This window comes from Apteryx rowi, unplaced genomic scaffold (assembly GCF_003343035.1).
Source record: "Apteryx rowi isolate R43461 unplaced genomic scaffold, aptRow1 scaffold_387, whole genome shotgun sequence".
NCBI classification, from domain to species: Eukaryota; Metazoa; Chordata; class Aves; order Apterygiformes; family Apterygidae; genus Apteryx; species Apteryx rowi.
The window spans coordinates 126455-149790 of NW_020450385.1; the positions used below are offsets into that span (position 1 = coordinate 126455).

The 23336-nt window shown below is 36.6% G+C and overlaps 1 protein-coding gene across 5 annotated transcripts in view; it reads right to left on the bottom strand.

Annotated features, from left to right (window-relative positions):
- Positions 1-23336, bottom strand: part of PSME4 (proteasome activator subunit 4) — a 77543-nt gene that overhangs the window by 32009 nt on the left and 22198 nt on the right. For all 5 annotated transcript variants that reach the window (XR_003254929.1, XM_026074384.1, XM_026074382.1 and 2 more), the window contains 13 exons: positions 23016-23138; positions 22430-22522; positions 21225-21490; positions 19313-19499; positions 18487-18576; positions 16632-16696; positions 16388-16538; positions 14815-14913; positions 14337-14406; positions 13808-13875; positions 13027-13242; positions 10827-10984; positions 8750-8845 (listed from right to left, as the gene is read on the bottom strand). Coding sequence is in view for 4 of the 5 variants with exons in the window: in XM_026074384.1 (XP_025930169.1) it covers positions 8750-8845; positions 10827-10984; positions 13027-13242; positions 13808-13875; positions 14337-14406; positions 14815-14913; positions 16388-16538; positions 16632-16696; positions 18487-18576; positions 19313-19499; positions 21225-21490; positions 22430-22522; positions 23016-23138 (1682 nt within the window). In the remaining variant the exon portion in view is untranslated. The remainder of the gene's footprint in view (positions 1-8749; positions 8846-10826; positions 10985-13026; positions 13243-13807; positions 13876-14336; positions 14407-14814; positions 14914-16387; positions 16539-16631; positions 16697-18486; positions 18577-19312; positions 19500-21224; positions 21491-22429; positions 22523-23015; positions 23139-23336) is intronic.

Sequence of the window (23336 nt, forward strand, 5' to 3'; positions counted from 1 at the left end):
TAGCACTGAATTAAACTTGAAAGTAAGCTATTACAATAGTTTTACACCTATTTTTCCTCCTTCAAAAACAAACAAACAAAACACTCAGCACTGTTAGGTGCTCAAGGTACAACTTGGCCACTAATACAATTTTCGATATCCAACATCAACCCAGCATGTTGCTCCTGCTAAAACATACATAAAGCTTCTGTGGTATCTCACACTTGCTCTTTTAGAATCATCTACATGACTGATTTAGAAAAGAGTTATGTATTTCTCTAATATCAGATCTTTATTTCGAAGATGCAGAAAGGGAATATTTCTGAACTTAACCTCTAAAAAACCAAGAAGAATCTTCCCATCCCCAAATACTGCTCCTTATAGAAAAGTTAAGGGACAAATCCAACAACCTCAGGCAGAAACATATTAAGCAACCAGTTTCTTTTGTACAGTATGCTGGATACACTGACAGCTAAATGAGCTCAAAGCAGCAAAATTTTTCTACAATATTTTAAAACATTTTTACCCTTAAACAGTTTTCCCTGATAAAAATGTCCAAATTAAGTTTCCATAAGGTTTTCCTATCTATGAGGCAGCAAGGAAAATTAAAGTGCTATTTCCTAGTTTTTTCTCAGGTAGTCTACAGAAAGATTACGTATCTTTTCTTCCCTCCCCTTCCCAGCAGAACACATTCAGTTACCTTCACCAGCCAGCCAAGTTCTGAACATATCTCTGAATTTTAAAACAAAGGAAGAACAACACCGAGATCTCTCTACTTTGCACTTCAGGTTCCTGGGCAGACCAGCAACAACTCCTCAATTTGTAGCATCCAATAAACCACGAACTAGACTGGGATATTCCTTACATTGCTCCACAGGCAAAACCATTCATTTCAATAGGGCTACTAAGAAGAAGAAAATAATACATTCAAAATGTAAAAAAGGTTTTCAGCTGGCCCACAAACTAGGCTGGTAATGTTCAGCACTGAAAGCGTCAGCCACTGAGCCAGGAAAAAAACAAAACAAAAACAAAAAAAACACAAAACCCCCAAACAACTATGAAGGTTTTCCTTAGGACGTATAAAGGAAGAGGCATAAAATGTTTTTAATAACTTTACAGCCAACACTGATAGCAAGATTCTCCAGACAATACTTGATGCAATGCGTACGAAATACCACGCTTCGTTCTGATTCAACAGCATTGCACGCAGAATAATTGCCAAGAGAACTTAGGAGCAATAAGTTTCCAAAATTACAGCTAAACCAGAAATCCAATTAAACAGAACTCTGAAGAATTCATTCCCTTGTTTGTCACACTGCAGAGCCTAAAGCATCATTTTTTTGAGGAAAAAATTATGTACTATATTTTTCCACTTCCAAACACTTTACAGAGCACTTTATTCAAGTCTTTGTGGACATATTCCTCATTTTATAAGTAACGGTTTAGCAATCACATACAGATTTTCAGGAACAAACACCATTTAGCATCACTCCACTGAGCAAGTTGCACAGGAAATTTTTCTAATTGCAAAAAAAAGTACCGTGCCATGTAAAGGACCAGACCAAGGGCCATATCAACCTACATTAGCATTAGAGATTTAAAAGTACAAGACAACAGTTGGAAGGTGAACAAGGAGAAAACAGGGTTACTCACCGTGGAGGAGTACCCGTTTCCTCTCCTGTGTGCAGCTCCCCCAGCGGAGCTGGGAAGTTTCCTGGAGATGCCAAGAGAGGTTAGCTAGCCCGGCCCCTCATCCCGGGTCACATCCACACACACACTGCAGAGCAGCCCTCTCACCCTTGCCCTCTAGGCTGAGCCTCTTCAGCGAAAGAACAATACAAAAGCTCCTACCAACATCTGTAGGAAGAGTGGAGCAATATGCATCTTGACTAACCGAGCAGTATTAAGGGGGAGACAGGGGGAAAAAAAAGGAAGGGCCAGGAAATTCTGTGAGTAACCCTGTTTTTGCCTCTCTGAAACAGCTGCTCAGAGCTAGCACCTCAGTAGGTAAGCTGTGAGGAACTGAACATCAGCAAAAGACTTAACCTTAGAGAGCTTTATATTGTCTGCATTTGAAAAATATCTTTATTTGCATGCCATTACAGTTGTCGTAATAAAAGCGCATTGAAGTTATTCATAATCCTTAACATTACAGTGGTCCTTGAAGGAAAAGAGTAGACTGTATGTGTAGAAGCAGTACATATACCTACACACACCTCGTGTAGCAAGGTAACCATTGTGCTGTTCTTCTGCAGGCATTGGCAAAAAACCCCACTGTGTTCATTTTTCCCAGCTGTGTCAGGCTAACTCACATCAGCTGTCTCTAGAGCTTGGAACACCTTAACTCAGCCACAAAATACTGCTGCTCTTGTACAGGATTGCTCCCTCACATCCTCCCCAACTTTTCTTCCCTCCCCCTTGTAACTATGCATTTATTTGCTTTAAAGCAAGTATTTCAGAGAACACACCTGAAACTAACTGCGTATCTGCTAAAGATGAAGAACACATTACGTGGAACAAAGAGCATAAGTACAGGCTATTGATTCATGAAGTTCAGTTTTCTATTGATTTGTTATGCCTAGCACTTCAGAAAAACACTCATTCACCCTTCTAAAAAGATAAAGGGAGGCATATTACTTGTTCCTGATAGCTAAGAAAAAAAAAAAAAAAACAGCATCAAGCGACAGTCATGAAACTTCTGTTTCCTACTGAAATTCAACTGTCCTCTTCCATCCTGACAACTTTCAATTGTGGAGTTTATGTGCAAATAGATTGTGCACAAGTCTCTTTTCTATTGAATTGCCTGTAACCTTGCTAAACACCTGCTCGTATATGAAACATTCACAGTAACACTGTAAGCTTTAAAAACAGTGTGGAGTATTTTTTAATTAAGCTATGATGGGATATTCAGGAGGACTGAGAAAGGAAAAAACCTGCACACAAACACCACAGGATTTGCTTGGTCTCTGAAAAAGTTGGAGCATCACGAAATCTAAACCATTTACGTTCAAGCTCACTGAACAAGAAAAACACTTGAGGCACTTCACAACAGCTAAGCAGTTGGGTATAGTGACCATACGTACGCACGTGCGTGGACACACGCAGTGTTTATTTTGGGGTATACTGAACACAGCAAGTCAAGTGCTTGTCAGTCTAACCATGTGCTTTCTGTACTACACATATCACCTTTCAGTTCACAGACTACCACACTCAAAGAATAAAAAAAGGAGTAAGAGAAACTAATCAAGCAACATGAAAACATTAACCTAGATTGGTAAGAGATTCAAGGCGGCTCACGCCTACGTACACTCTTACTTGCAGACAAAGGGAACTTTTGAAACCTTTACTCTAACCAGCATTTATCAAGCTATGAAAATAAAACCACAATTTGATTCTATCTAGCAAATAGAAGATACCATACCAACGCTGAGGAATTTTATTCAATTTCAGCTTTAACAAATAATCAAAGACATCAGAAAAGTTTTCTATCTTCACTATTCTAGAAGCAAATATATTTTTAAAATTAACATGACCTGCCAAGAGGCAAATAAAGGCTATTCACAACATGGAGAAATATTAATGAGCAAAGACATACTGAAATTATTACTACTCTTAGTTGTTTGACACTGGGGGGAAAAACACACCTGTAAGAGTCCACAGAAATAGATCTTCCCACATAAAACTTTTCAAGATGAAAAGTTTTTAGAAGTGACTAGTGGAAACAGACTTTTAAATGTTCATTTCATAAAGAGGACATTGTGAACTGTAATACATCATCTATAGCAAACAAACAAGAATCACAGGTTAACAGTACTACTATAGTAAGATGTGTTACACCCTTATTTTCCTATGCTAGAGGGGAAGTTTTATACTCACAACAGTTCTGTTTGCTATTGCAGAAGTAACTTTCAAGAGAATTATAGCTACAACAAAACACCAAGCAGCAAGTAATCTAACCTAATTTTAACTTCAGTGGAAAGCAGACTCATGTATTCAACCTTGTAAGTTTTTAACAGAACGTTTTAGGACTCAAATCCAGGTTCAATCATTTTTTTTCTCCCAATACCAGTGTTCATAACCTTTGTTATTATGTTTGCCCTTTAGAAGACTACCATATTTATACCATACTGTGATTTAAATTCACCCATCAAGACAATCTTACATGTAAAGCATCGAAATTTTCTGCAACAACACAGATTATTACAACCAATAATGAAATGACCTTTTAGGCAGCTTGTGACATTTGTGACATATGGTCAATATGCAATTTGAATAATTAGTTTTCCATTTTACTTAAGCTGAAAAACACCCTCCCCCCCATCTTATTTTCTCACTCAGTAATGTCTTGTACCACTAGCTGTTATTATCGATTTAATTAAATCAACAGTAAAATTAGATCAGTTTAAATTTATGATAATGCTTGTAATCATTAGCAATACAAAGGCCGAGATAACTGAAACATAGTAGCAATTTGCCTATTACCAAGAAGTAGCACTTCAACAAATGTACCTATAAAACCCGAAGTTATCAATGTATTTTAGGAAAGGATTTATTGAAGTCAAATCTCAATATTTTCTAACAAGAAACTGAAATGCATATGTATATGCATACTTACAAACAGATTGGTATAAAAATAAAATCACAGTTCTAAAATCCAACTGAATTCTTGGATTGTGCACTGAACCTGTTTGAGAGCCTGATACCTTTTGGTAATTCACAGCATTTAGTGATCTTTCAGTAACAGTTTTATATCTGAACTTAATTCTCAAGATCAGTCTGTTTTTCCCTTTAACCTAACTGGCTATTAAACAGTCTGGACATTCCCTCCACTCTAGGTCAGTGTCATTCACTCATCAGCTGCAGAGATCTCACCTGTCACTTTGGGGACTGTTGTGCAGACAACACTCCATCTCTTCTACCCCATCTGCTCACACCTGTTCTCTCAGGAGCTGCTATTAGAAATCTGGAGGAGAGCAGGGGTAAGAAACACTCCACTGAGGCCTGCTGCTGCCTAACCAAAAAAATCTGGAGCTGACAGCAGATACAGCAGGATCTCACTGCTGCTGCACCTTGCTCCTAATGGAGAAAGCAGCTCCTTTCTCCTTCATTCCCACCACTGCCTCCCCCCGGCAAGGTTGTGAACATACTCAAAAAGAAGACATCTGCAAATATCTGAGCAGCTTTCACTCAAACAGAGAAACCCTGTACTGTCTGGGGAAAAAGCATCTTGGCAGGTATAGTCCACACTACTAACTGAACCATCATGTCCAGTTTACCATCCTGCTACATACAAGAAGCTAAGGCTCATTCTGTCCCCACGTTTCTTCTGCTGAGGTTCAAAATATATAGTTCCAACATCTTACACCTATGTGACTTTCCTTCTGTTCAGTGAGCAGACTAGAGGATCACAAGAGAACAAACACTTGTAATCTGTCTCAGCAGGAATCTTCACATACCCTTAACCATCAAGATGTAGAAAACTAGCAGTTGCACAGATTCAGCCCCGCTTTAAAGCCAGCACAAACAGGAATGTTGTGTTCCGTGATGTGTGATCAACCATGTTTCATTAGACTTAAGTGGTGTAGAAGGAATTTTGATAAGAAATCTTCTATGCCAGTTTGTTTTAAAAGTGCATTTGTAGAATTTTCTAACTTGAATGTATCAAGCTATTCACCAATACTTGCATTCAAAACATTCCTACACTGCCACATTAAGATAGTGAACATCACCACCGCTAGTGTGCTGTACTGTGAGTACACAGCACTTAAAATAAGGGCATTCTGGATAATTGACTTCATCACTGTCAATAAAAGCTCTTCGCTTTCAAATTTGAGATGTGCATTCCCATTGCATTCCCATTATTTGTAACTAATAGCTTTGACAAAAAAAATTCATGATACAATTACAATTAAAATCAACCTTTTTCTGTTCTGATAGCAAGTTCAGCAAAAGGCATCTCCTGCTCAAACTGGATGCCATATTACAGACATATGGGATAGAAAACACTGTGTTCACAGGAAGCTGTTTATATTGTCTTTTAATCAAGAGGCCTTCCTCTCCCCAAATATTTCCGTTATTTCTCAAAGGGAAAGGGGAGGATAGCTGGGGCAGGAGAGAGAAGAAAGAAGTGGAGAGGACATCTTCCTACTTGGTACAATCCCTTCTGTGTCATATATAGTAACCAACCTACTAAAACAGAATATACATTTCAAAAGAAATGTCAGTAAAATGAATACTATCCATCCTGGACAGATCAGCTGAGCCTCATCACTCCGGATGCTTTATAATTTTTCTTGCCGAGTAAATTGAACGTAATCTACCTCTTCCTCAAACTGATAAGGAGCTAACATTTATTTGACATGAAGTCTGTGAAATACTACACAATGAAATCTCTTAAAATATTGATTAGTCCATCTTCCTAGGCCAAAGAACAATCAACTGTGTACAAATCTACTCTATTTACCCCAAATTTTCTCCTTCACTAGAAGTCCATTTTCCATTTGTGATAATGCACACATTCCGATCATACACAGAATGAGAACTAAAACTTACTTAGACAAAAATTCATGCAATTTTGGAGGGAAGGTTCCGGAGTCCGATATAAAGTCACTGAAAAAACTGCCTTAATTATGTTTTTAAAAAGCCTTAATGTAAAACTAAAGTTTGGACATAAGACCTGCTCACAGTGTGGTAGAAGAGGTTTTGTCAGAATGCATAAAGTCCAGCCAAAGAACAAATAATTCTGAAGCCCTGCAGACATCTACAATAAACTAACTGAGTTTCAAAGTTCAGATTACATGAGAAAAGAAGAGTCAGATTTTAATTTCTTTAGTCACAAATTGATTTCAGCATGTTCTCGTGTAAATTGTATACATTCAATAAGGCAGCATAGATACCTAACAGAATGAAGCAAACCTTCCATAAATATACAAGTCTTTTAGAAGTTGACTGTAGGCTAATGTCCTCATTTGTAAATTAAGAATTTACAGATCTTGCCCAGCAGCATAAACAGAAGATGATCCTGAACAATTCACTCCCAAAACAAAACCAAAGACAGTCTGCATATACACTTTCTAATAACAGTTGCAACTCACTTAATAGTCTCACCAAAGGTGGTGAGACTATTACTTCTACCAAATGAAGCTTTAGTTCTTAATGATCAGGCGGCTTAGATAAGAGGGGTGAAACTGCTTACTCATACACAGGCGTTTCTTCCTTGATTAAGAGATTACTTTATCGACAACAGATTTTTTTTTGGTGGTGTTAGAAATTTTTTGGGCCAGGACAGCACTTAGTCATATTCAAGTCCATAACATCCAAGAACAGTAAATTGGTCTTTTTTTCATGAACCAACACAAAAGACCCTCTATCCTTTAACTCATGAGCTTTAAGAATTGTAAAGGTTTAGTTTAAATAGTGCTTGCCACCCAAAAGATGGCAGGACAGGATTCAGATTGAACCAAGAAGTGATGATAACACTGGTCCCACATTTTCCCCGTGCTGACCTGGCAAAACAAGACTGGCACAGCAGCCAGTACCTTCTGAAAGGGTGTTGTAGTCCTTACTATCAAAGATATTCCCAGTCGGCGTGACTGCATGACATTCAGGCTCTAACCAAAAGAATTATTTCCCTAAGTTTCTTGTATAGTCAGTGGTAAAAGATGGCCTCTACAAAGCTCTCCAGCTTAACAAATACTCTAAAATACACCCAAGAGAAGCCTCTCCTCCTGTACAAGGAAGGAGCTCACACAGGCTAAGCCTGTAAAATAAAGCATCTGAAACAACATCAACACTCCTTGGCACTTTGGCAAAAAGTTTCAACAACAACTTTACAGTCCCCAAATACAGACTTAGGCTATAAGCTTAACTGGAACCCTCCATATTTCAAAACATGATATGTAACAATAGGAACACTGGGATCAAACTCATAACTGCCTCTAACGTTAGTATTTCAACTCTCTCTCTCGAAACAGTCAAGACTTAAGAAGCAATCCCATGTATTAAACAATGATCTTTCTAAAACCTGAACTACTCCAATGCAACAAAACATTCCTGTTACTTCCAAAACAATAGTTCACTCGAGCATTTTTTCTGGAGTCCTACTGTATACTGCTACCAAAGGCCAGTTTCTTCTGTGACACTATTCACAGGGATATGAGCTTTCAAAACAGATTTACCTCCTATTTTAATATAAGGACACAGCCAGGAAGAAGGTAAGTTCAGGATGTTGATGATTATTTCTTCAAGGTAATAGAAACATGAATAAGATGGCAATGCACTATGGTTTTGAGGCCTCCTTTGGAGGAAGGGGAGGTGGTTGCTGTTTTTTGAAATTATGCAAGTCAGATATTTTAAGAAATTTTCACAGGGAAGAAGAGAGTGGCTATTTGATTGAGTGATCAGTGAATATAGAGTTGAGAGTTGGAATCTTTGCTTTTCTCCCTGGATATTAAACACATCGGTAAATGCCTAGCTTCCATTTCCTTTACATAAAAGGCTACCAGCAATGCAATGCTGTCACCTACCTTTTTAAAATGTTTTCAGAGTCTTGCATGAAAAGCACTTAATGTTATTTCATATTTTTAAACACTCAGGTGTTTTTGCAAATCATTATTTCAAATTTCAATATATTTATACCAGTAGAAGAGTTTTTTTAAAGTAATTAGTAAAAGCAGTTCTCAACAATAATAGCCATAAGAAAACACTAAAAAACAGGATGATGTAATACAATTGCTAAAATGTTTGTGATATATGAATAAACTTTACTTACAGATGAGCTATCCTTTCTCCTTTTAGGGGAGGCAGAATATTCCCCGAACCAATCAAGCAGTTATGCACTATAGCGAGGCACTGCTGCACATCATCTCTTAAAACAAAGAACAAAACCCGATCACTTTAACAGTTATGCCAAATGGTTGGAAATATACAACTGATAAATGTCTGTTTTCATAAGGTTTTATAACATTTTTTTAAAGCTCTATCAGTTCTAAACACAAGAGGATGCACTACAGAAAGCCGTGCTTTTCTGATCCAACCTAATACTATCGTAGAACAACATTCAACTTCATTTTCTGAAAAAATTGCTTTGGAAATTTTACATTCTGAAACAGTGAAGGAAGTTTCAATGAAATGAGACAGATTGATAGAAAAAAAAAGATAGCTTTACCAAAAAAAAATTTTAAAAAATTTTATCTAGTCTGAGATCAAGCCCCATTACAACTCTTCTTCTCCAAGTCCTTTCTACCAGGAGTAGGATGAGGGAATATTTTCTTTATGAGTGAATGTTATTGTCTGTTGATAAAATACAATTTAACAATGTGAACACTTTTTACTTTTTTTCCTGTGCTACTGTAGAGAATTATGGCATATTGAGACCATGAGAATTTTTCATTTCACCTTTTGCAATACAAAGTCTTATTCTGAAGCACCTAAGTATATTAAAAACATTTAATTTCCAATTATCAGCCAATGAAATACTGGAAAAAGAAACTTGAGCAGAATTCTAGCTTCAGAAATTTTAAGTATTGGAATTCAAAGCAGTAGCAGGTTCACTTAGCCTCTCATTTATTCACACCTTTTACTCACTCAGCTATAAACAGTATTCTCTACTCCTGCAGTTTTGCTGTCTTGCCTTCCAACTTAATTGACAATTCAAACATTTGGTTGTATTTTCCCAAATCATCATAATGTATTTCTATTAGGTAGCACACTGAAGCCTTGACCAAACCAAAGCCCAGTTCTATTATAAATTAAGGGCTTTACGCATAAGGTATCAGACAGAAAGGAAACAAGGAAAAGAAACGTATGAGTAATCTAAAGCCTTAAATATGAAACATTATCTTTTTTTCTTTTAGTTTAAGCATACTTTATGGTTGAAATTTGGTGGCTTTGATGCGTTGAGCACATGCTGTATTTTACAGATAGAAAGCAATGTGGGAACTTGACCATAGATAAAAAAATATTTAGGAGCCTGATACACCCTGCTTTATGCAGGGCAGCACTTTACAGCATGAGGTGTACTGTCACATGTTGTTATGAACATCAACTGAGGTACATATTGCAAGGGTGAGAAGTCTTAAGATGAGAAATAAAGAAAGGTTGAGACATAATGCTTGTAAATAGCTTTAGCTATTTGTTACTTGTCAATGCTTTAGCACATACTAAATTCACGAGTATCTTATACATAGAAAACTATTCTTAGTTTCCAGTTTCACATCAAAGTTTAGTAAGACTGGCTAACACTATTCTTGCCTCCATTCCCCTCTGCTCATGCCACTGACTCTGTGTTGCCTCCTTAGTTACACCATCATTGCTTTTTGTGGGGAAACACTATATACTGAATCAGAAAGCTGTTCTGGTTAAGAACGCCAGTTAATACACCACGCCTTTTACTTGCCAGAAGGTAGTGGGGAGAAGCAGATTACCAAGCCAAATCAGTCTGTGCCCCATTTCATAGCTTAGGAACACAAATTGGTTGTGCCAAAGTAACAAGATGTAGTCCAAAGGAAGAATTTTAGTCAGCAAGAAAAAGATAAGTGGAACCATAATTGGTAGCATAAATACAAAAACAAAACAAAAATTCTTTAAGACACTGTTTATATTGGTACAAAGCCTTTTCTGTTTGGGAATTTTTAAAGGCATGTTTCAAAGTAATCTGTTACCTATTTTATGAAATGCACTTCCACCTGTTTTATTTAAAGAATCAAAAATCTTGGAAGGATGCTTGCAATAATATCAAAAGACAGTGTAACACTAGTATTTCACTCTCTCACTTTTGTAGTGCAATAACTACCGAAAACAACCATTAGTGGATACACAAATTCTCTATATTACATACCACCACTGACCTGGACATTTCTAGTTTTCCAGTTGCATAGTGCTCTAGTCTGGCAAGTTCGGGATGAAGAAAAGTATCCAGCAAATAAAAAGCAAAGTTTATTTCCTCAGATGAAGGAACGTGCCACTGGATATCCAAGTTCCACAGGTCACCTGGTTTACCCCAGTCCTACAATAAATAAGACATGTCCTATTAACCAAACTATGAAGCTTAACTGTTGTTAAAAATAGCATTTAATATCACTAAATAACCCCCACACAAACTAGTTACTGCTATAAAGCAGTTATTCAGAAAAAAATAAGACATCGTAAAACCAAGCAAAAACCCCAAACCTGGTATACTATCTACAATGTACCTTGAACATAGTACATACTTAAAAGGAGTAACTGCCCAAGGACTGCACTGTTCTAACTGAAAAATAACTTTATTTTTCCTTTGGCTAGGTACAAATTCAGAATATTCTGAAGTCTGACTAGGACATTTGATATTCCTAGCCCATTTTGTAATGCTCCTTAGCAGTTTTGAAGTACTATCTGGAAATTTGGCATTTTCTTTTTTAAAAATGAGAGTTAGTTTTTAAGTGCGACTTTCCATACAATGCCAGGTCACCCCATAACAAAGACAACTTGTCTTTTATTTACAGAGAGCTCAGATGTGCTATAGAATTGACACCACCTGAGTACTTGAAAGAAAAAAATAAATAGATGTTTATTATTAGTTCACATTCATAGATGAAGTTCTGTGCTTACAGCTATATCAGTTAATAGATATGCTCTCGAAAGCCCCTGTGAAATCTTGACTTTCCATTTCCTGTCTTTGTCCAATTTTATGTGGTAACTTAGGATTACAAAAACTTCACAATCTGTTACTAAAATACCTAACTGATCTGACTGGACAAAAAGTTCAAAGAACTATGATAGCACACTTATTCAACATAGCCTGCTATTACTTCTCTTCCTTGGAAGACCAGGCTAGTGCTGGTTTCCATTAACATTATTTGAGAAAGTAACAAAATTGGAATTTTATATTGGGGCAGGGTAGGAAGCATGTAAATGACAAAAACTCTTCATAACAATTAAGAGTTGATTTCTAAATTAGCCACTTACGTATGATAAGCACTGAAGGATTGTGTTTTATTTTTCCCCCCTCAGTTTCCAGAGGAAGAATTTTAAAAGGTTTTTTTCTTTGGTTGAGGCATATAAAGATTTTTTTTTTTTCCCTGTTTTTTTAAAGGAGTATCCAGTCCTACTTGATTTTCTCATCATTTCATAGATCTGTACTGGCTTTCAGGAACAAGCATGAGATTTTCTGTAGTTTTAAAATTGCATACAAGAACATTTTTAGGCAAAATGCAATTTTATAGTCAAACAGGCCATCTGACTAGTCCACTGTTTGTCTGCGATACTGGTAAATCAACCTCAAAGTCCTAACAGCAGACCAGCACATTACTTTTGTTACTTCCAGTAACTTTTAACATTGCCACTTCGACTTTGATTTTTATCTCAAGATGAAGTTCAGTGTAGAGTCACTACTCATTTGTTATTCTGCCTTTAAAATATCGTATCTCCCTTCTTGCAGCTGTTCTGCACTGATGGATTTATACCCATTTTGCACACACCCATCATTACTCATTACATCTAATGGCCACATTAATAGGAAGAGGAACCAGGAAAGGCTGTAACTCTCATCCACAAGGGCAGATGAATTTTAGTCACAAATACTTCCATAACTGGATGTTTAAGTTAGAAAACAGCAAAATTCTCCTTCTTAACCTCAAAGTTAACAGTTTATACCACGGTACTTTATGATAGCCAAGTCTCAATTCAACACATCATATATTACAACATAAGAAGCATGAGCAGGTACTTTCAACTTATTTTTTACTTTACTTTTACTTTTTTTTTTTTTTTTTTTTTACTTTTACTTAATTATAGTCATGCAATTATTATGAATTGTCATTTTATCACACACGCACACCCCAATCATGCCGTGCTATAAAACTACTCAGCACAGTCAGCATTCATTTTTTGTTCTCAATGTATTTTGAATATTCAAGTAACTTGTAATTTGCTAAACACATTTCAAAGTTTAAAGCATCTTTCAATTACACTTTCCATAGCTTCTACCTATGTTCAAAAAACAAGTAAAATAGCGCGGGATTGTTAAAAAAAAGTCAAATCCTCTAATCCTAAATAAATGAAAATCCTTGCCTTGATAGGAAAGTATTCAGAAAGAGGCTTGTCAAAGCCACCTGGCACACTGCAGTATTCTGTGGGGTAGATAAGTGTAGCAGAACGAAGAAGATGGTGCAGTAGGTTACAAGACAGAATGTAACCCTGCTTACAGGTTAAATGTAGGGTTCGCTGCAGAATCTTCCCAAGCTGCTCCCTGTACGGTAGCAACTTCTTTCCATCCACTCGAGTGATCTAATAGGAAAGACAAACATTGCAAGAGGTAAATGTAACAGATTTTGTTCTAGACTATAGAGAGGACTATACCACTCAAAAGAGCATGTACCAGGTTTCACTCCATAAATCACATCTAATTCAACTTGAAGACTGAACTTACACATGAACTACAACTTCTACTGCTGTTGAAAAAATTTAAGTAACACACATCTTCTGCAACACAGAGTGCTTTTTGACCTCAAATTTTCTACCTTTACTCATTAACATTGAGATTCATTTTAGAAAATTTCTTTTACAAAAGGATCTTAAGTTTTTCCCTGCATTGATCCCTCTTCTTTCTCTATCCCTCAATTATTTGTATCAAAGACACTTCAATTTTATTCCCTGTACATAGCATACCTTTATTTTCTTCAAACATTGACTTTCATCTCATTCAGAGTTAGATAAGAAAAAGAAGTTATGCAATATCTTTCATACAACTGTTTTTTTCAACAGAAGTTTATTGTTCATTTCTTTCAGGGGCATTAAATAGGATTCAGTGATGGCATATACATGTATGGGGGAAGAGTATTCTATGCAATACCTCTGACAAAAGCTGAAGATTCCAGAGTAGTTCCTTATCTAGTTCTTCATCACACAAGACGTCATCATCTGGAGAAACAAGTGATAAGCACTGCCATTACTATGCTGCAGTCCAGTTTTACAAAAAAGATAAACAATAAACCAGACTCTTGCATCTCAAAAGTTTACTCCCAACCCTTCTCTTGCAACCCTTCCAATTCATTCTTCACCCCATCCACCTAAGAGTTACTTCAGCACATTTAATCCCTTGTTTAGTTTTTGATGAATAGAGGAATACATTTAGAGACATATTTTAAACTGCCAAATTTTTAAAGAACTGTGTTCTTGTAATTTGATAATTTGTCTTGAAAGTAAACACTTTTGTTTTTAATTAAGAAATCACAGGCAGAACCATTTTTCCATCACTGAGATTAATTTGGGGGGGGGGGGAGGGAAGAGGAGGGGAAAGGAAAAAGTTGATATTGTTTTTATGTTTAGTAAAAACTCCTCAAAACGAAGCAAGTGTCATATTAGAAATATTTTAAACTTACTGACGGTAAGGTGAGTTATAACACTGCAGCAATGGGGTACAAAGAGCTTCAAGGATTCTTCAGGGCGGCACTGGAAATAGCATCATAAACGGTCCATTAAGAAAAAACACACACACCTTATGGAACTCAATGCACACACTGATAAAAATCCTTTAACAAGACTATTGAAAAAGAGAGGAACAGGAAAAATTGTATCTCAACTCTAACTACAATTCAGCCTAAAGTCAGACTCTATGATTTCTGAACTCTCAATAAAACCTACACTAAATATAAGGCAACTACAGTTAAAAATACTTTGTCAATTATCATCTTGAGACAGTGCCAAATGCAACCATCAGATTTTTGAAGAGACAGTATTAAGAACCATCTGTATTTACAAGGAAAATTAAAGATCTTACATATGAAAAAGTAGTAGTATAGGCTTTTTTTTTTTCTTTTTTAATTAAAGACCAAGTGAAATCAGAGCATTCTCTCTCACTTTTACCGCAGCTCGGCACATATCAGCAACCATCCGACCAGCCACTCTTGTCTCAAATATATTTGAAATAGCAAAGTTAAAAACCTTCTCCAAGGCCACCTAAAAATGAATATAAAAGATGGAAGTTACTTTTTCTTTTAAACAAGGTATCAGCAAATATTTGATTTTACACAGAAGGTGGCATCTGTGCATAATGCTGCACCCTTTTAAAACATATAATTGTAAACATGATTCAAATTAAAAATCTGAACATAGACACAGAGAAGTCAGAAAAAAGTTCTACAGAACACCTGAAGTTGAGTAAAACATAGCCACCCTCTTAATTAAAGTCGGCAAAATTATGGAAAAACAAGATTAAAAAAACCTTATATGGATAGTAACTGCTCAGGAAGATCTTGAATGTTATCAGTACACACATGAGTTGCTCTGTGCATGACTCATGTCTAATTGTACCAAACCTAATTATTTTATTGTACCAAACTTAATAATTATTTTATTGAAGAATGAAGGCTGCTACAAAGTAACAATGAGAAAAGGTTTGTTGCAACAGCTTCATAGTTTGCAGACTTCTGCTTTTTTTTCTTTTCTTTCTTCTTATTTGCTGTAACATTCATGAAAAATGCTTCAGTGTCTGCTAGTACTAAAATCCATTCAGTTGCAGGTAGGTTCCCTCTCTCCCCTCCAAGAGTTTAAGAACACAGAGAGCTTTAACTGGTGATACAATGGGACACTGCCTTCAGCTGGAAGTTGGAGACATTTCTAAAGCGTTCACTTTGGAAAGAAAGGAGGACAGATAACTTCTTGCTTACTGACACAAGCTTGGGGAAGCTTCTGAGAAACCACACAGTGAAACCATTTTCACTCAATAAGCCACAGTCCTCTAAAGGGAAAACGGTGCTATTTCACATGTGGGAAAAGTAAATCCAAGATATCCCCCTTTTAACAAATAAACAGGGACTTAAATGGGCAGCCTATTTTAGAAAAGCTTATTAATATCCAACACCTTGCAAGGCAAGCTGAATTATATACAATGTAGATTGCATATAACTACTTTGATAATGAATAATCAGGAAAAATACAAATTAAACACTTAACGTCAATAAAAATATTTAGGATGTAAATTAAACAGAAGATTTCAGACAAAATTATACCTCTACGTGTCCAATGCAATGCTTCAAAATGTACTAAACCTACCATCTCCAAATATACATAAAATATAATTTGAATGTAAACAGGCTAAGATGCATTAGCCCAACCTGCAAGGAAAGAATCTGTCCACGTAACAGCATAGATTCTCCAACCCCCTCTCTCACAGTTACTTTAATCTAGATAATTTTTGTGATCCTATTAGTCTCATGGCTCCTTAAATTTTCTGCCCAGTTGAGGGAGTGGTAGGGAGAGGGAGAGAAGTGGAAAGCAAGGAAGTGAATTAAGTTAACATTACCATCAAAAGACACAAATATCACAATCTAAAATTATAAAAATGATAGTGATACAACACACCAGTCATTCACAATAAAAAAAAAAATTAAGCCTTATATAAAATTAGATGCAAAGCCCATGTTACACCTACCTGAAATATATCTTTTGAACACTGAGTAAGGATTGTACTGAAAGTAGAAGACAGACCTAATTCCACTAGACTCTCTAGATGAGTCATTTTCTCAGTTTCGGTCTCTTCTCTGGTTTGTTCTAGCGTGCTGCTTTCTATAAGTCCAAAACATCTACACAGATAGAAAAATTGCAATTTTAGTAAATGGAACTAGGAAGTTTTAAGTTCTTCATGCCAAGCTTTCACCAATACGTAGCTTACTCACCTATCCATAAACTGTAGTACGAAATCCTCAAATTCAGCAGTTGCAGAGCACAGTTCTCTTTCCACCTACAATTTTCCAATGCGAGAGAAACACAAGTGGGTTTTTTCTTAAGGAAACAATCTACTTTGTTTCCTACAGTGATGAGTTCAAGAACACTTTCAGTTTAAGCGAGATGGATGACAGTGTATTTTGCAAACTGATAATTTGCATAGTTTCAAGTACACTACATGAAACAACTATCACATTTTCTTTACACTGTCCTATTAGATTTCCTGACTTTGATGTTTAGTCGAATAAGCTCTTGGGGTGAAATAGGTCTGTCTCCACAGATACAGCCTTTGGCCTCACTACTGATCCTCCTTTCCAGCAAGGATGTCAGTGAGTGCCAACTGTGGTGGCAGAATTGGCTGTGCTGACGTATTTACGCTAATGTACAAACTCTTCTGTTAATCTGAGTGCTGCAATTCTGGGCCAATGAAATTAAATTTTTTCCAATAGCTTTTAGAGTGTTCGGAGTCTGTCTGATCTGTAACTACTAGCTGTTCTCAAAACTACAAAGACAGTCTCCTCGCAGCGAACAAAACAGGTTTTACACAGCAGTTTCAACTACAGCAGTTTCAACTACCATAGCTGACACTGCTGTTGCCTCATATGTAATGCACCAGATACAGCTTCACTATCTGTGCTTGAACTGTTGTCATCAACAAAACAAAACAAAACAAAAAACAACACTCAAAAGTCTAGTGGTAAATAGAGAAAGCAGAGAACCAGGAAAAACTGCTTCCCATTCCCTCCTGTATTTTTCACTACATGAAAAAGAAAAAGCTGATATGCAAGAGCACCACTGGAGGAATGGAGAGCAGGGAACTTTAAGACTGCAGATGTCTACAGACAGCGCTTCGAAGCGGCGGACAGGTGGGGAGACAGTGTCTGATAGCAATGAAGGGGCAGCAAAGGAAAGAGCACAGAAGAGGGAGATGAGGCTCACTGTCTAATGATGTTACTAGCTCTTAATTAGAGGAGATTAACAAGCATCTGAAGAGACAGCAACAGCACCTTAATCAGAAGAGAGAAGCATGACTACAGGAACACTTTTAAAGAGGTGTGAGTATTTTTAAATGCTTTCCCATAAGATGAAAACAGCCCTTAAGTGTTCAAGAATGCATTAGTTTTCTGAAAAATAAATACAAACAGAAGCAGCATCCCATTATTTTTAAACTTAAGAAGCTTTCAACAACAGGAGACCAAGCTCCTTCCAGAGCCTCCCAGACTTGGTTGCCTTTTATCCTGCATTAAGTTGGACTAGTTTTGAACTAGAAGTGATATGTTTACATCTTATAACAACACTGGAGTCACCTGCATTTTCTTTTTGATTTATTGTTATCTTAAAAGTTTTAAGGTCATAAGAAGCTTCAAAAACTTTAATACTAACGAAGCTGCTCTTTTGTCAGAATCATAAAAAATTTTGGTGGCAAGGGATCTCTAGAGACAATCTAGTCCAACCTACTCAAAGCAGGGCCAGCTCAGCATCAGATTAGGCTGCACAGGGCATTGTCCAGCTAAGTTTCAACATGAAAATATTAAGCCATTTAAGTTTTACACATCTCCACAACAACCTATCACTAACAATGAATGCCAGGAATACATGGCCAATTCGTAGGCTGATGTCAGCTCCATCATATCGACCAGAAGCAAATGTGATACATAAGTTTTAATTTTTTTTTTTTTTAATGCAACATTACTTGCACAAGATGACAGTAGCAAACCAGTAATATTTCTGAAGAGAACATTACACTGCTTGAAATTAAAAACTGTAGGTTATGATTTTATTTTTATAGCTGCACAGCATTCTTACCTCTGAGAGATCATCTCTTTCTTGCAACACAGATGAACAATCTACTAAAGGCACCAAAGTAGAAAATGTTGCAATAAACTGGAATGTAATCTGTTGAGAGTTGCAAATAGCTCTTTAATAATATATTTAAAAAAACTTCTGAAATTAAGGTATAGGAGCTAAAGTAGAAACATTACAAAAAAAAAAAAAAAAAAAATCCATAGACTAGTTCTCCCACCCTAAAACTTCAATAATCATTTCTGATTCCAGGCAAAAAACCCCAAACCCTTAGGGCTGTGACTACACAAAGAAGACTCAAATTTCTGTTTAAAACACAAAACCAAAAAAAACCCCACACCCTTATTTCCTGCTAAATTTTAAGCTGCAAAAGCCAATTAATGTTTACATTATTTGAATAATCAATGGATATGAATTCCTGAATATGTGGGCTTTTAGGACCTGATTTAATAAAGATTTAGTAAAATAGAAAAGGTCTTTCTATTGATTTGAAAACACAAGGAATATTTGCTACTAGCTTTAGAACATCTACTTTATCTCATTTAACAGTCCAACAAATCAGTACGTTGCTTATCAAAATCTATCGTTAAAGATTCACTTGGCATTGTCCAATAAGCCAAAGGCAATACCGTAAGTTAGAGGCTTGTAATATTAACTGGTTTTTTTTTTTAACAAATAAAATTGTACAGGAACAGAGCTGTAACAAAATCAGGCTAAGAAACATGAGTTTTACTTGCTCTTGTATCAATTGAAAAAAAAAAAAAAAAGCTGTCAGAGTAACCTAATTAGTTAACCATATTCTAAAAAGGGGTAAGATTTATACACTCACCATGCATTTGCTGAAGTCATTTGGATCCACCCCAGGCAATGCTCTCATCAGTAGAGGTAGCATGTGTGTCGGACCTTCAGGAAACCACTTCCCCCCGGATACCAGGCTACGAGCTACTCCGATTACACAGCTTAGAGTAGCTGTGAGCTGATGAGGTTCGGTCAATGTCTCAAGTGCAGGATACGTTCTATAAAGTTTCAGAGCAGCCATATTAGGAACAATAACAAAAAAAACAGATTGCACATGTTATTTTCTACAAAAAAGGGTATACAATTTCTACAAGAAAACATTTTTACGCTAATCAGTGATTCAAAACTGGTTTTGCAATCTATTTCCAATGGAACTAACACTGTTCTTTTAGAATATGTTCCTTCCAGCTGACCAGTCCTATTCGCAACAAATTCAGAATAAAATAATTTGTTAGTAATTGCAGCATAGGGATTAATAACGGCATAGACTTCTAGAGTCAAGCCTATTATGTTTTTGGTTTTTGAACTTTAAGGACCAACTTCTATAGGTGGCATTGTTCAATTATATGTTGCTAATGGCTTATCAATAAAAGCCAGGCCTTATTAAATGAATTTTATTATGATACTATTAGCAATATATACATAAACTAATGCAGACTGTGTACTTGAAAGTGTAAGGTTCTTTTTGCAAGCATGAAAGTTTGCCTTGATTGCTTCTAAGTAGATAAAGGATATATTATTTAATGTTACATTAAAGTTCATACTTTTCTTCAACCTGTTAAATTACAAGGATTTTTAAACCTGCATTTTTTACACCAAGCATTTTTAATAAACTGCACCAGATTTCTTACTGTTAACAACCACCTACAGTTCCAACTGGAGTCATCGTGCTACCCCTGACCTACATCCCTCAAAGCATAAAGGGGCAATATCTACTCAACAAAATGAATGTGGAATTCCAGACAAGACAAACGTACTAGTGATAGTTTGATCTACTGAACAGACACTCAGTCTGCTCTCAAAATAGGAGGTATAGTCATACCCAATATGGACTTCCACTGCTGTCTTTCTTGGACATGTTATGTTTGAACCGTTTTCACATAACAGCAGATTAATCAAGTTTTTATAAACAGTTGAGCCAGTAAGGTATGGAACTCAGGAAGGGCTCTTAAGATAAATTCATTTCTATATTGGTTTTACGACACGGATTGTTAAAGGAAAAGTGCTAAAGATTGCATAGGAGGGAGAACATGGATAGGCACTAGGAAGAAAGCTGTTCATCTGGGCAGGAAGGAATTAGTTTTTTGAAATTAGTCATTAGCAAGGCATTAGTAGTGGGAGAAACTAAGCATTTTAGATGGACACTTGCTTTAGTGATTTGCTTATGAAGTCAGAAGCAAGGATATTAATTTTAAGCTACCTGTAACGTACATACTTTGACACAAAGTAAAAAACATATGCTCATTACTACCCAAAAATGCTGGACACTTCTTTATATTTGGCCCTAATAGTGAGCTAGTGAGAGGGCACAAAGCAACCCATGAATAAGGAGCACAAAGTTACTTTTCATCCATCCACTATCTGACATAAAACGCTAACCAAAATGCAAACCACCTGAGGACCACCCTCAATTACACAAGCTATGGTGTTAGCTCCCTACTAAGCTCCCAGAAGTATTTCATTAGCCAGGCATGGGAAGAGAGGGAGGGAGAGAGGGAGGGAGGAAGAGAGGGAGGGAGGGAGGAAAAAAGGTTGTTCTCCTCACTTTGTCCCAACTCAGGTGACTGCTCTGAGACATGTATAAAACTTACCTTAGCAGCACTCACTGCAAACATTCAATTGCAGCAAGGATATTCTTTATTGTTTAATGTGCGCGCTTTGACTTTGAGTATTTATTTGCTGATAAGGGAATGGCAAAACTGCAATGTTTCTGTAAAACTTACTTCTCAAGTACAGGTGGAATTACTAACTCAGGGCGCATCAGTGCAAGGTTCTGCAGGGCTTGAGCAGCCTCCAGGCTTCCAGTTTTACTAAACATAGCCAGAAGAACAGGTTGAATGATGCATTCTACAAAGTCAGTAACATCCTGATCAGTAAGTTTATGACTATCAGGCACAGGAGTTAACCACGTCATTTTCTTGTAGCGCTCACGATGTAGCCTTCTGACGACACCACTGGGTAACCTTTGAAGTAGCTTCATCAGTTTGTTCTGTTGGATATACAGGAAATGCTACAATCAGTTTCAATTACTTGGCAGTAGCAAAACCTGAGTTGCTAGGTGCACAACAGACAGTTAATAAATAAGCCAATACCTTGAAATTACACAACCATCATAAAGAAAAACTCCAAAGAGTTCTAAAATACAAGGTCCCAAATTTGTCATTAAACTTCCGTTCGCAAAACAGTAAGGTTATACTGCCAGCACTGATGATTATGATTCTTCAAAAATTAGGAAAAATATGTACAAAGGATACAGTCAAGAATCAAGATTACTTACCAGTAATTGGGAGATCTTTGAGAGCATTCTCTGCACATTTACATGTATGTAAACATCCTCTTCTAGAACAAGTCAGCTCCTCTGGCACAGCTTAGACCAGCCTTGCCATTTTAACTTGCACCCTTTACCAGCTATCACAGATGCCCTCACATTCTCTAGCAGAAAAATCCCCTAGTTACACCATCAAAAAGGCTATGCTCCAAACTAGACATGCGTTAAAAATCAATTTCATTTTTGGTTAATCAAAATTATATTTTGCTATCTGGGAAATGGTAGGTCACCAATATTAAAGGGTATTCGCACTACCTATATTACACAGATAACACTGATGCTGTAGATCACTCTTCCTTGAAGTGCTGACTTTTTTCTTAGCAATATATGACTTAAATATCTAATTTTAGACTAAACTGTGCTTAGGTAAGATGTTTGAAGGAGACTCCCATAAGCTGCATTCCTGACATCAGAATCAAAGTATGATTTGAATTAGTGTGATGACATAACTAGAAATTTAAAGACTCAAAATATTATAAAACCAAAAGACAAGCAAACTGTTGGAGCACGTAAGGCACCTATCGGCACCTTTGATTTGACAAGTTTGACTGCTGGTATTACAGGCAGCAAAGTTATTGTCTCGATAGGCAAGAAACTCACCAGCCAGCGTCCATTATTTGAAGGATGATAAAAAGAGGCAATGCTGCTGAACAATCCACATAAGTGCTTCTGCACTAGTTTACTTGGTCCACCCTGTCCAAAATAAAACATGCAATTTTACTATATGGATTAAGTTTAACATGAAAAGGCAGCACACAGTACTATGAGATGTAAATGAGCATTCTCGCTGATCACAGCCATTGACTCAAAGCACCAAACTACATGTGCAACCCCCCGCCCCTCCAAACTCAGCACTAAGAGGCAAGTTCTCTCCCTCTGATGTGCGAAGGTACACTATTAAATGCAAGAATTCCATACAGTGGGTCTAAGTGTGCATCTGCAGTGGTGTTTGTAGCTGGCTGTGAACTTCCAGAATGCCACAGATACCTGCTGTGATATAAACCTTTTGGCCCTCATTCCAAATTGACAGAAAGACACTGCACTTTATGCTTTGTTTGACCCCGGATTTATTTTAAAAATGTTTCTGCAGGGAGCTAAACAGCAGAAAGAAATTCATTTTAAATGCATGGTTGCTTACAGCTTAGTATTAATAGTTTTTGTTGTATTTTATAAAAGTGTTACTGACCATCATGGCTGTGATCCACATTACCGCATGTCCTACATCATAAGCATTTGTTAAGAACCTTGGGACAACGACTTGGTTGCTACCCACTGGAAGATTTAAACTCCTCAAAATCCTGGTAAAAATCTGTAAGAAGAAGTTACTTACTGTAACATTATTAAAATAGTATCAGTATATACACATTATTAAAATAGTAACAGTTTAGACCGTTACTATAACAAATTACTCCCACACAATTTTGTTGTATTTTCTTGCTAGAGCAAGTATTTTCTGAGCAGAGAAACCATACATATTAGTAGTGGACATAAACAGTTTCAGCTCTCA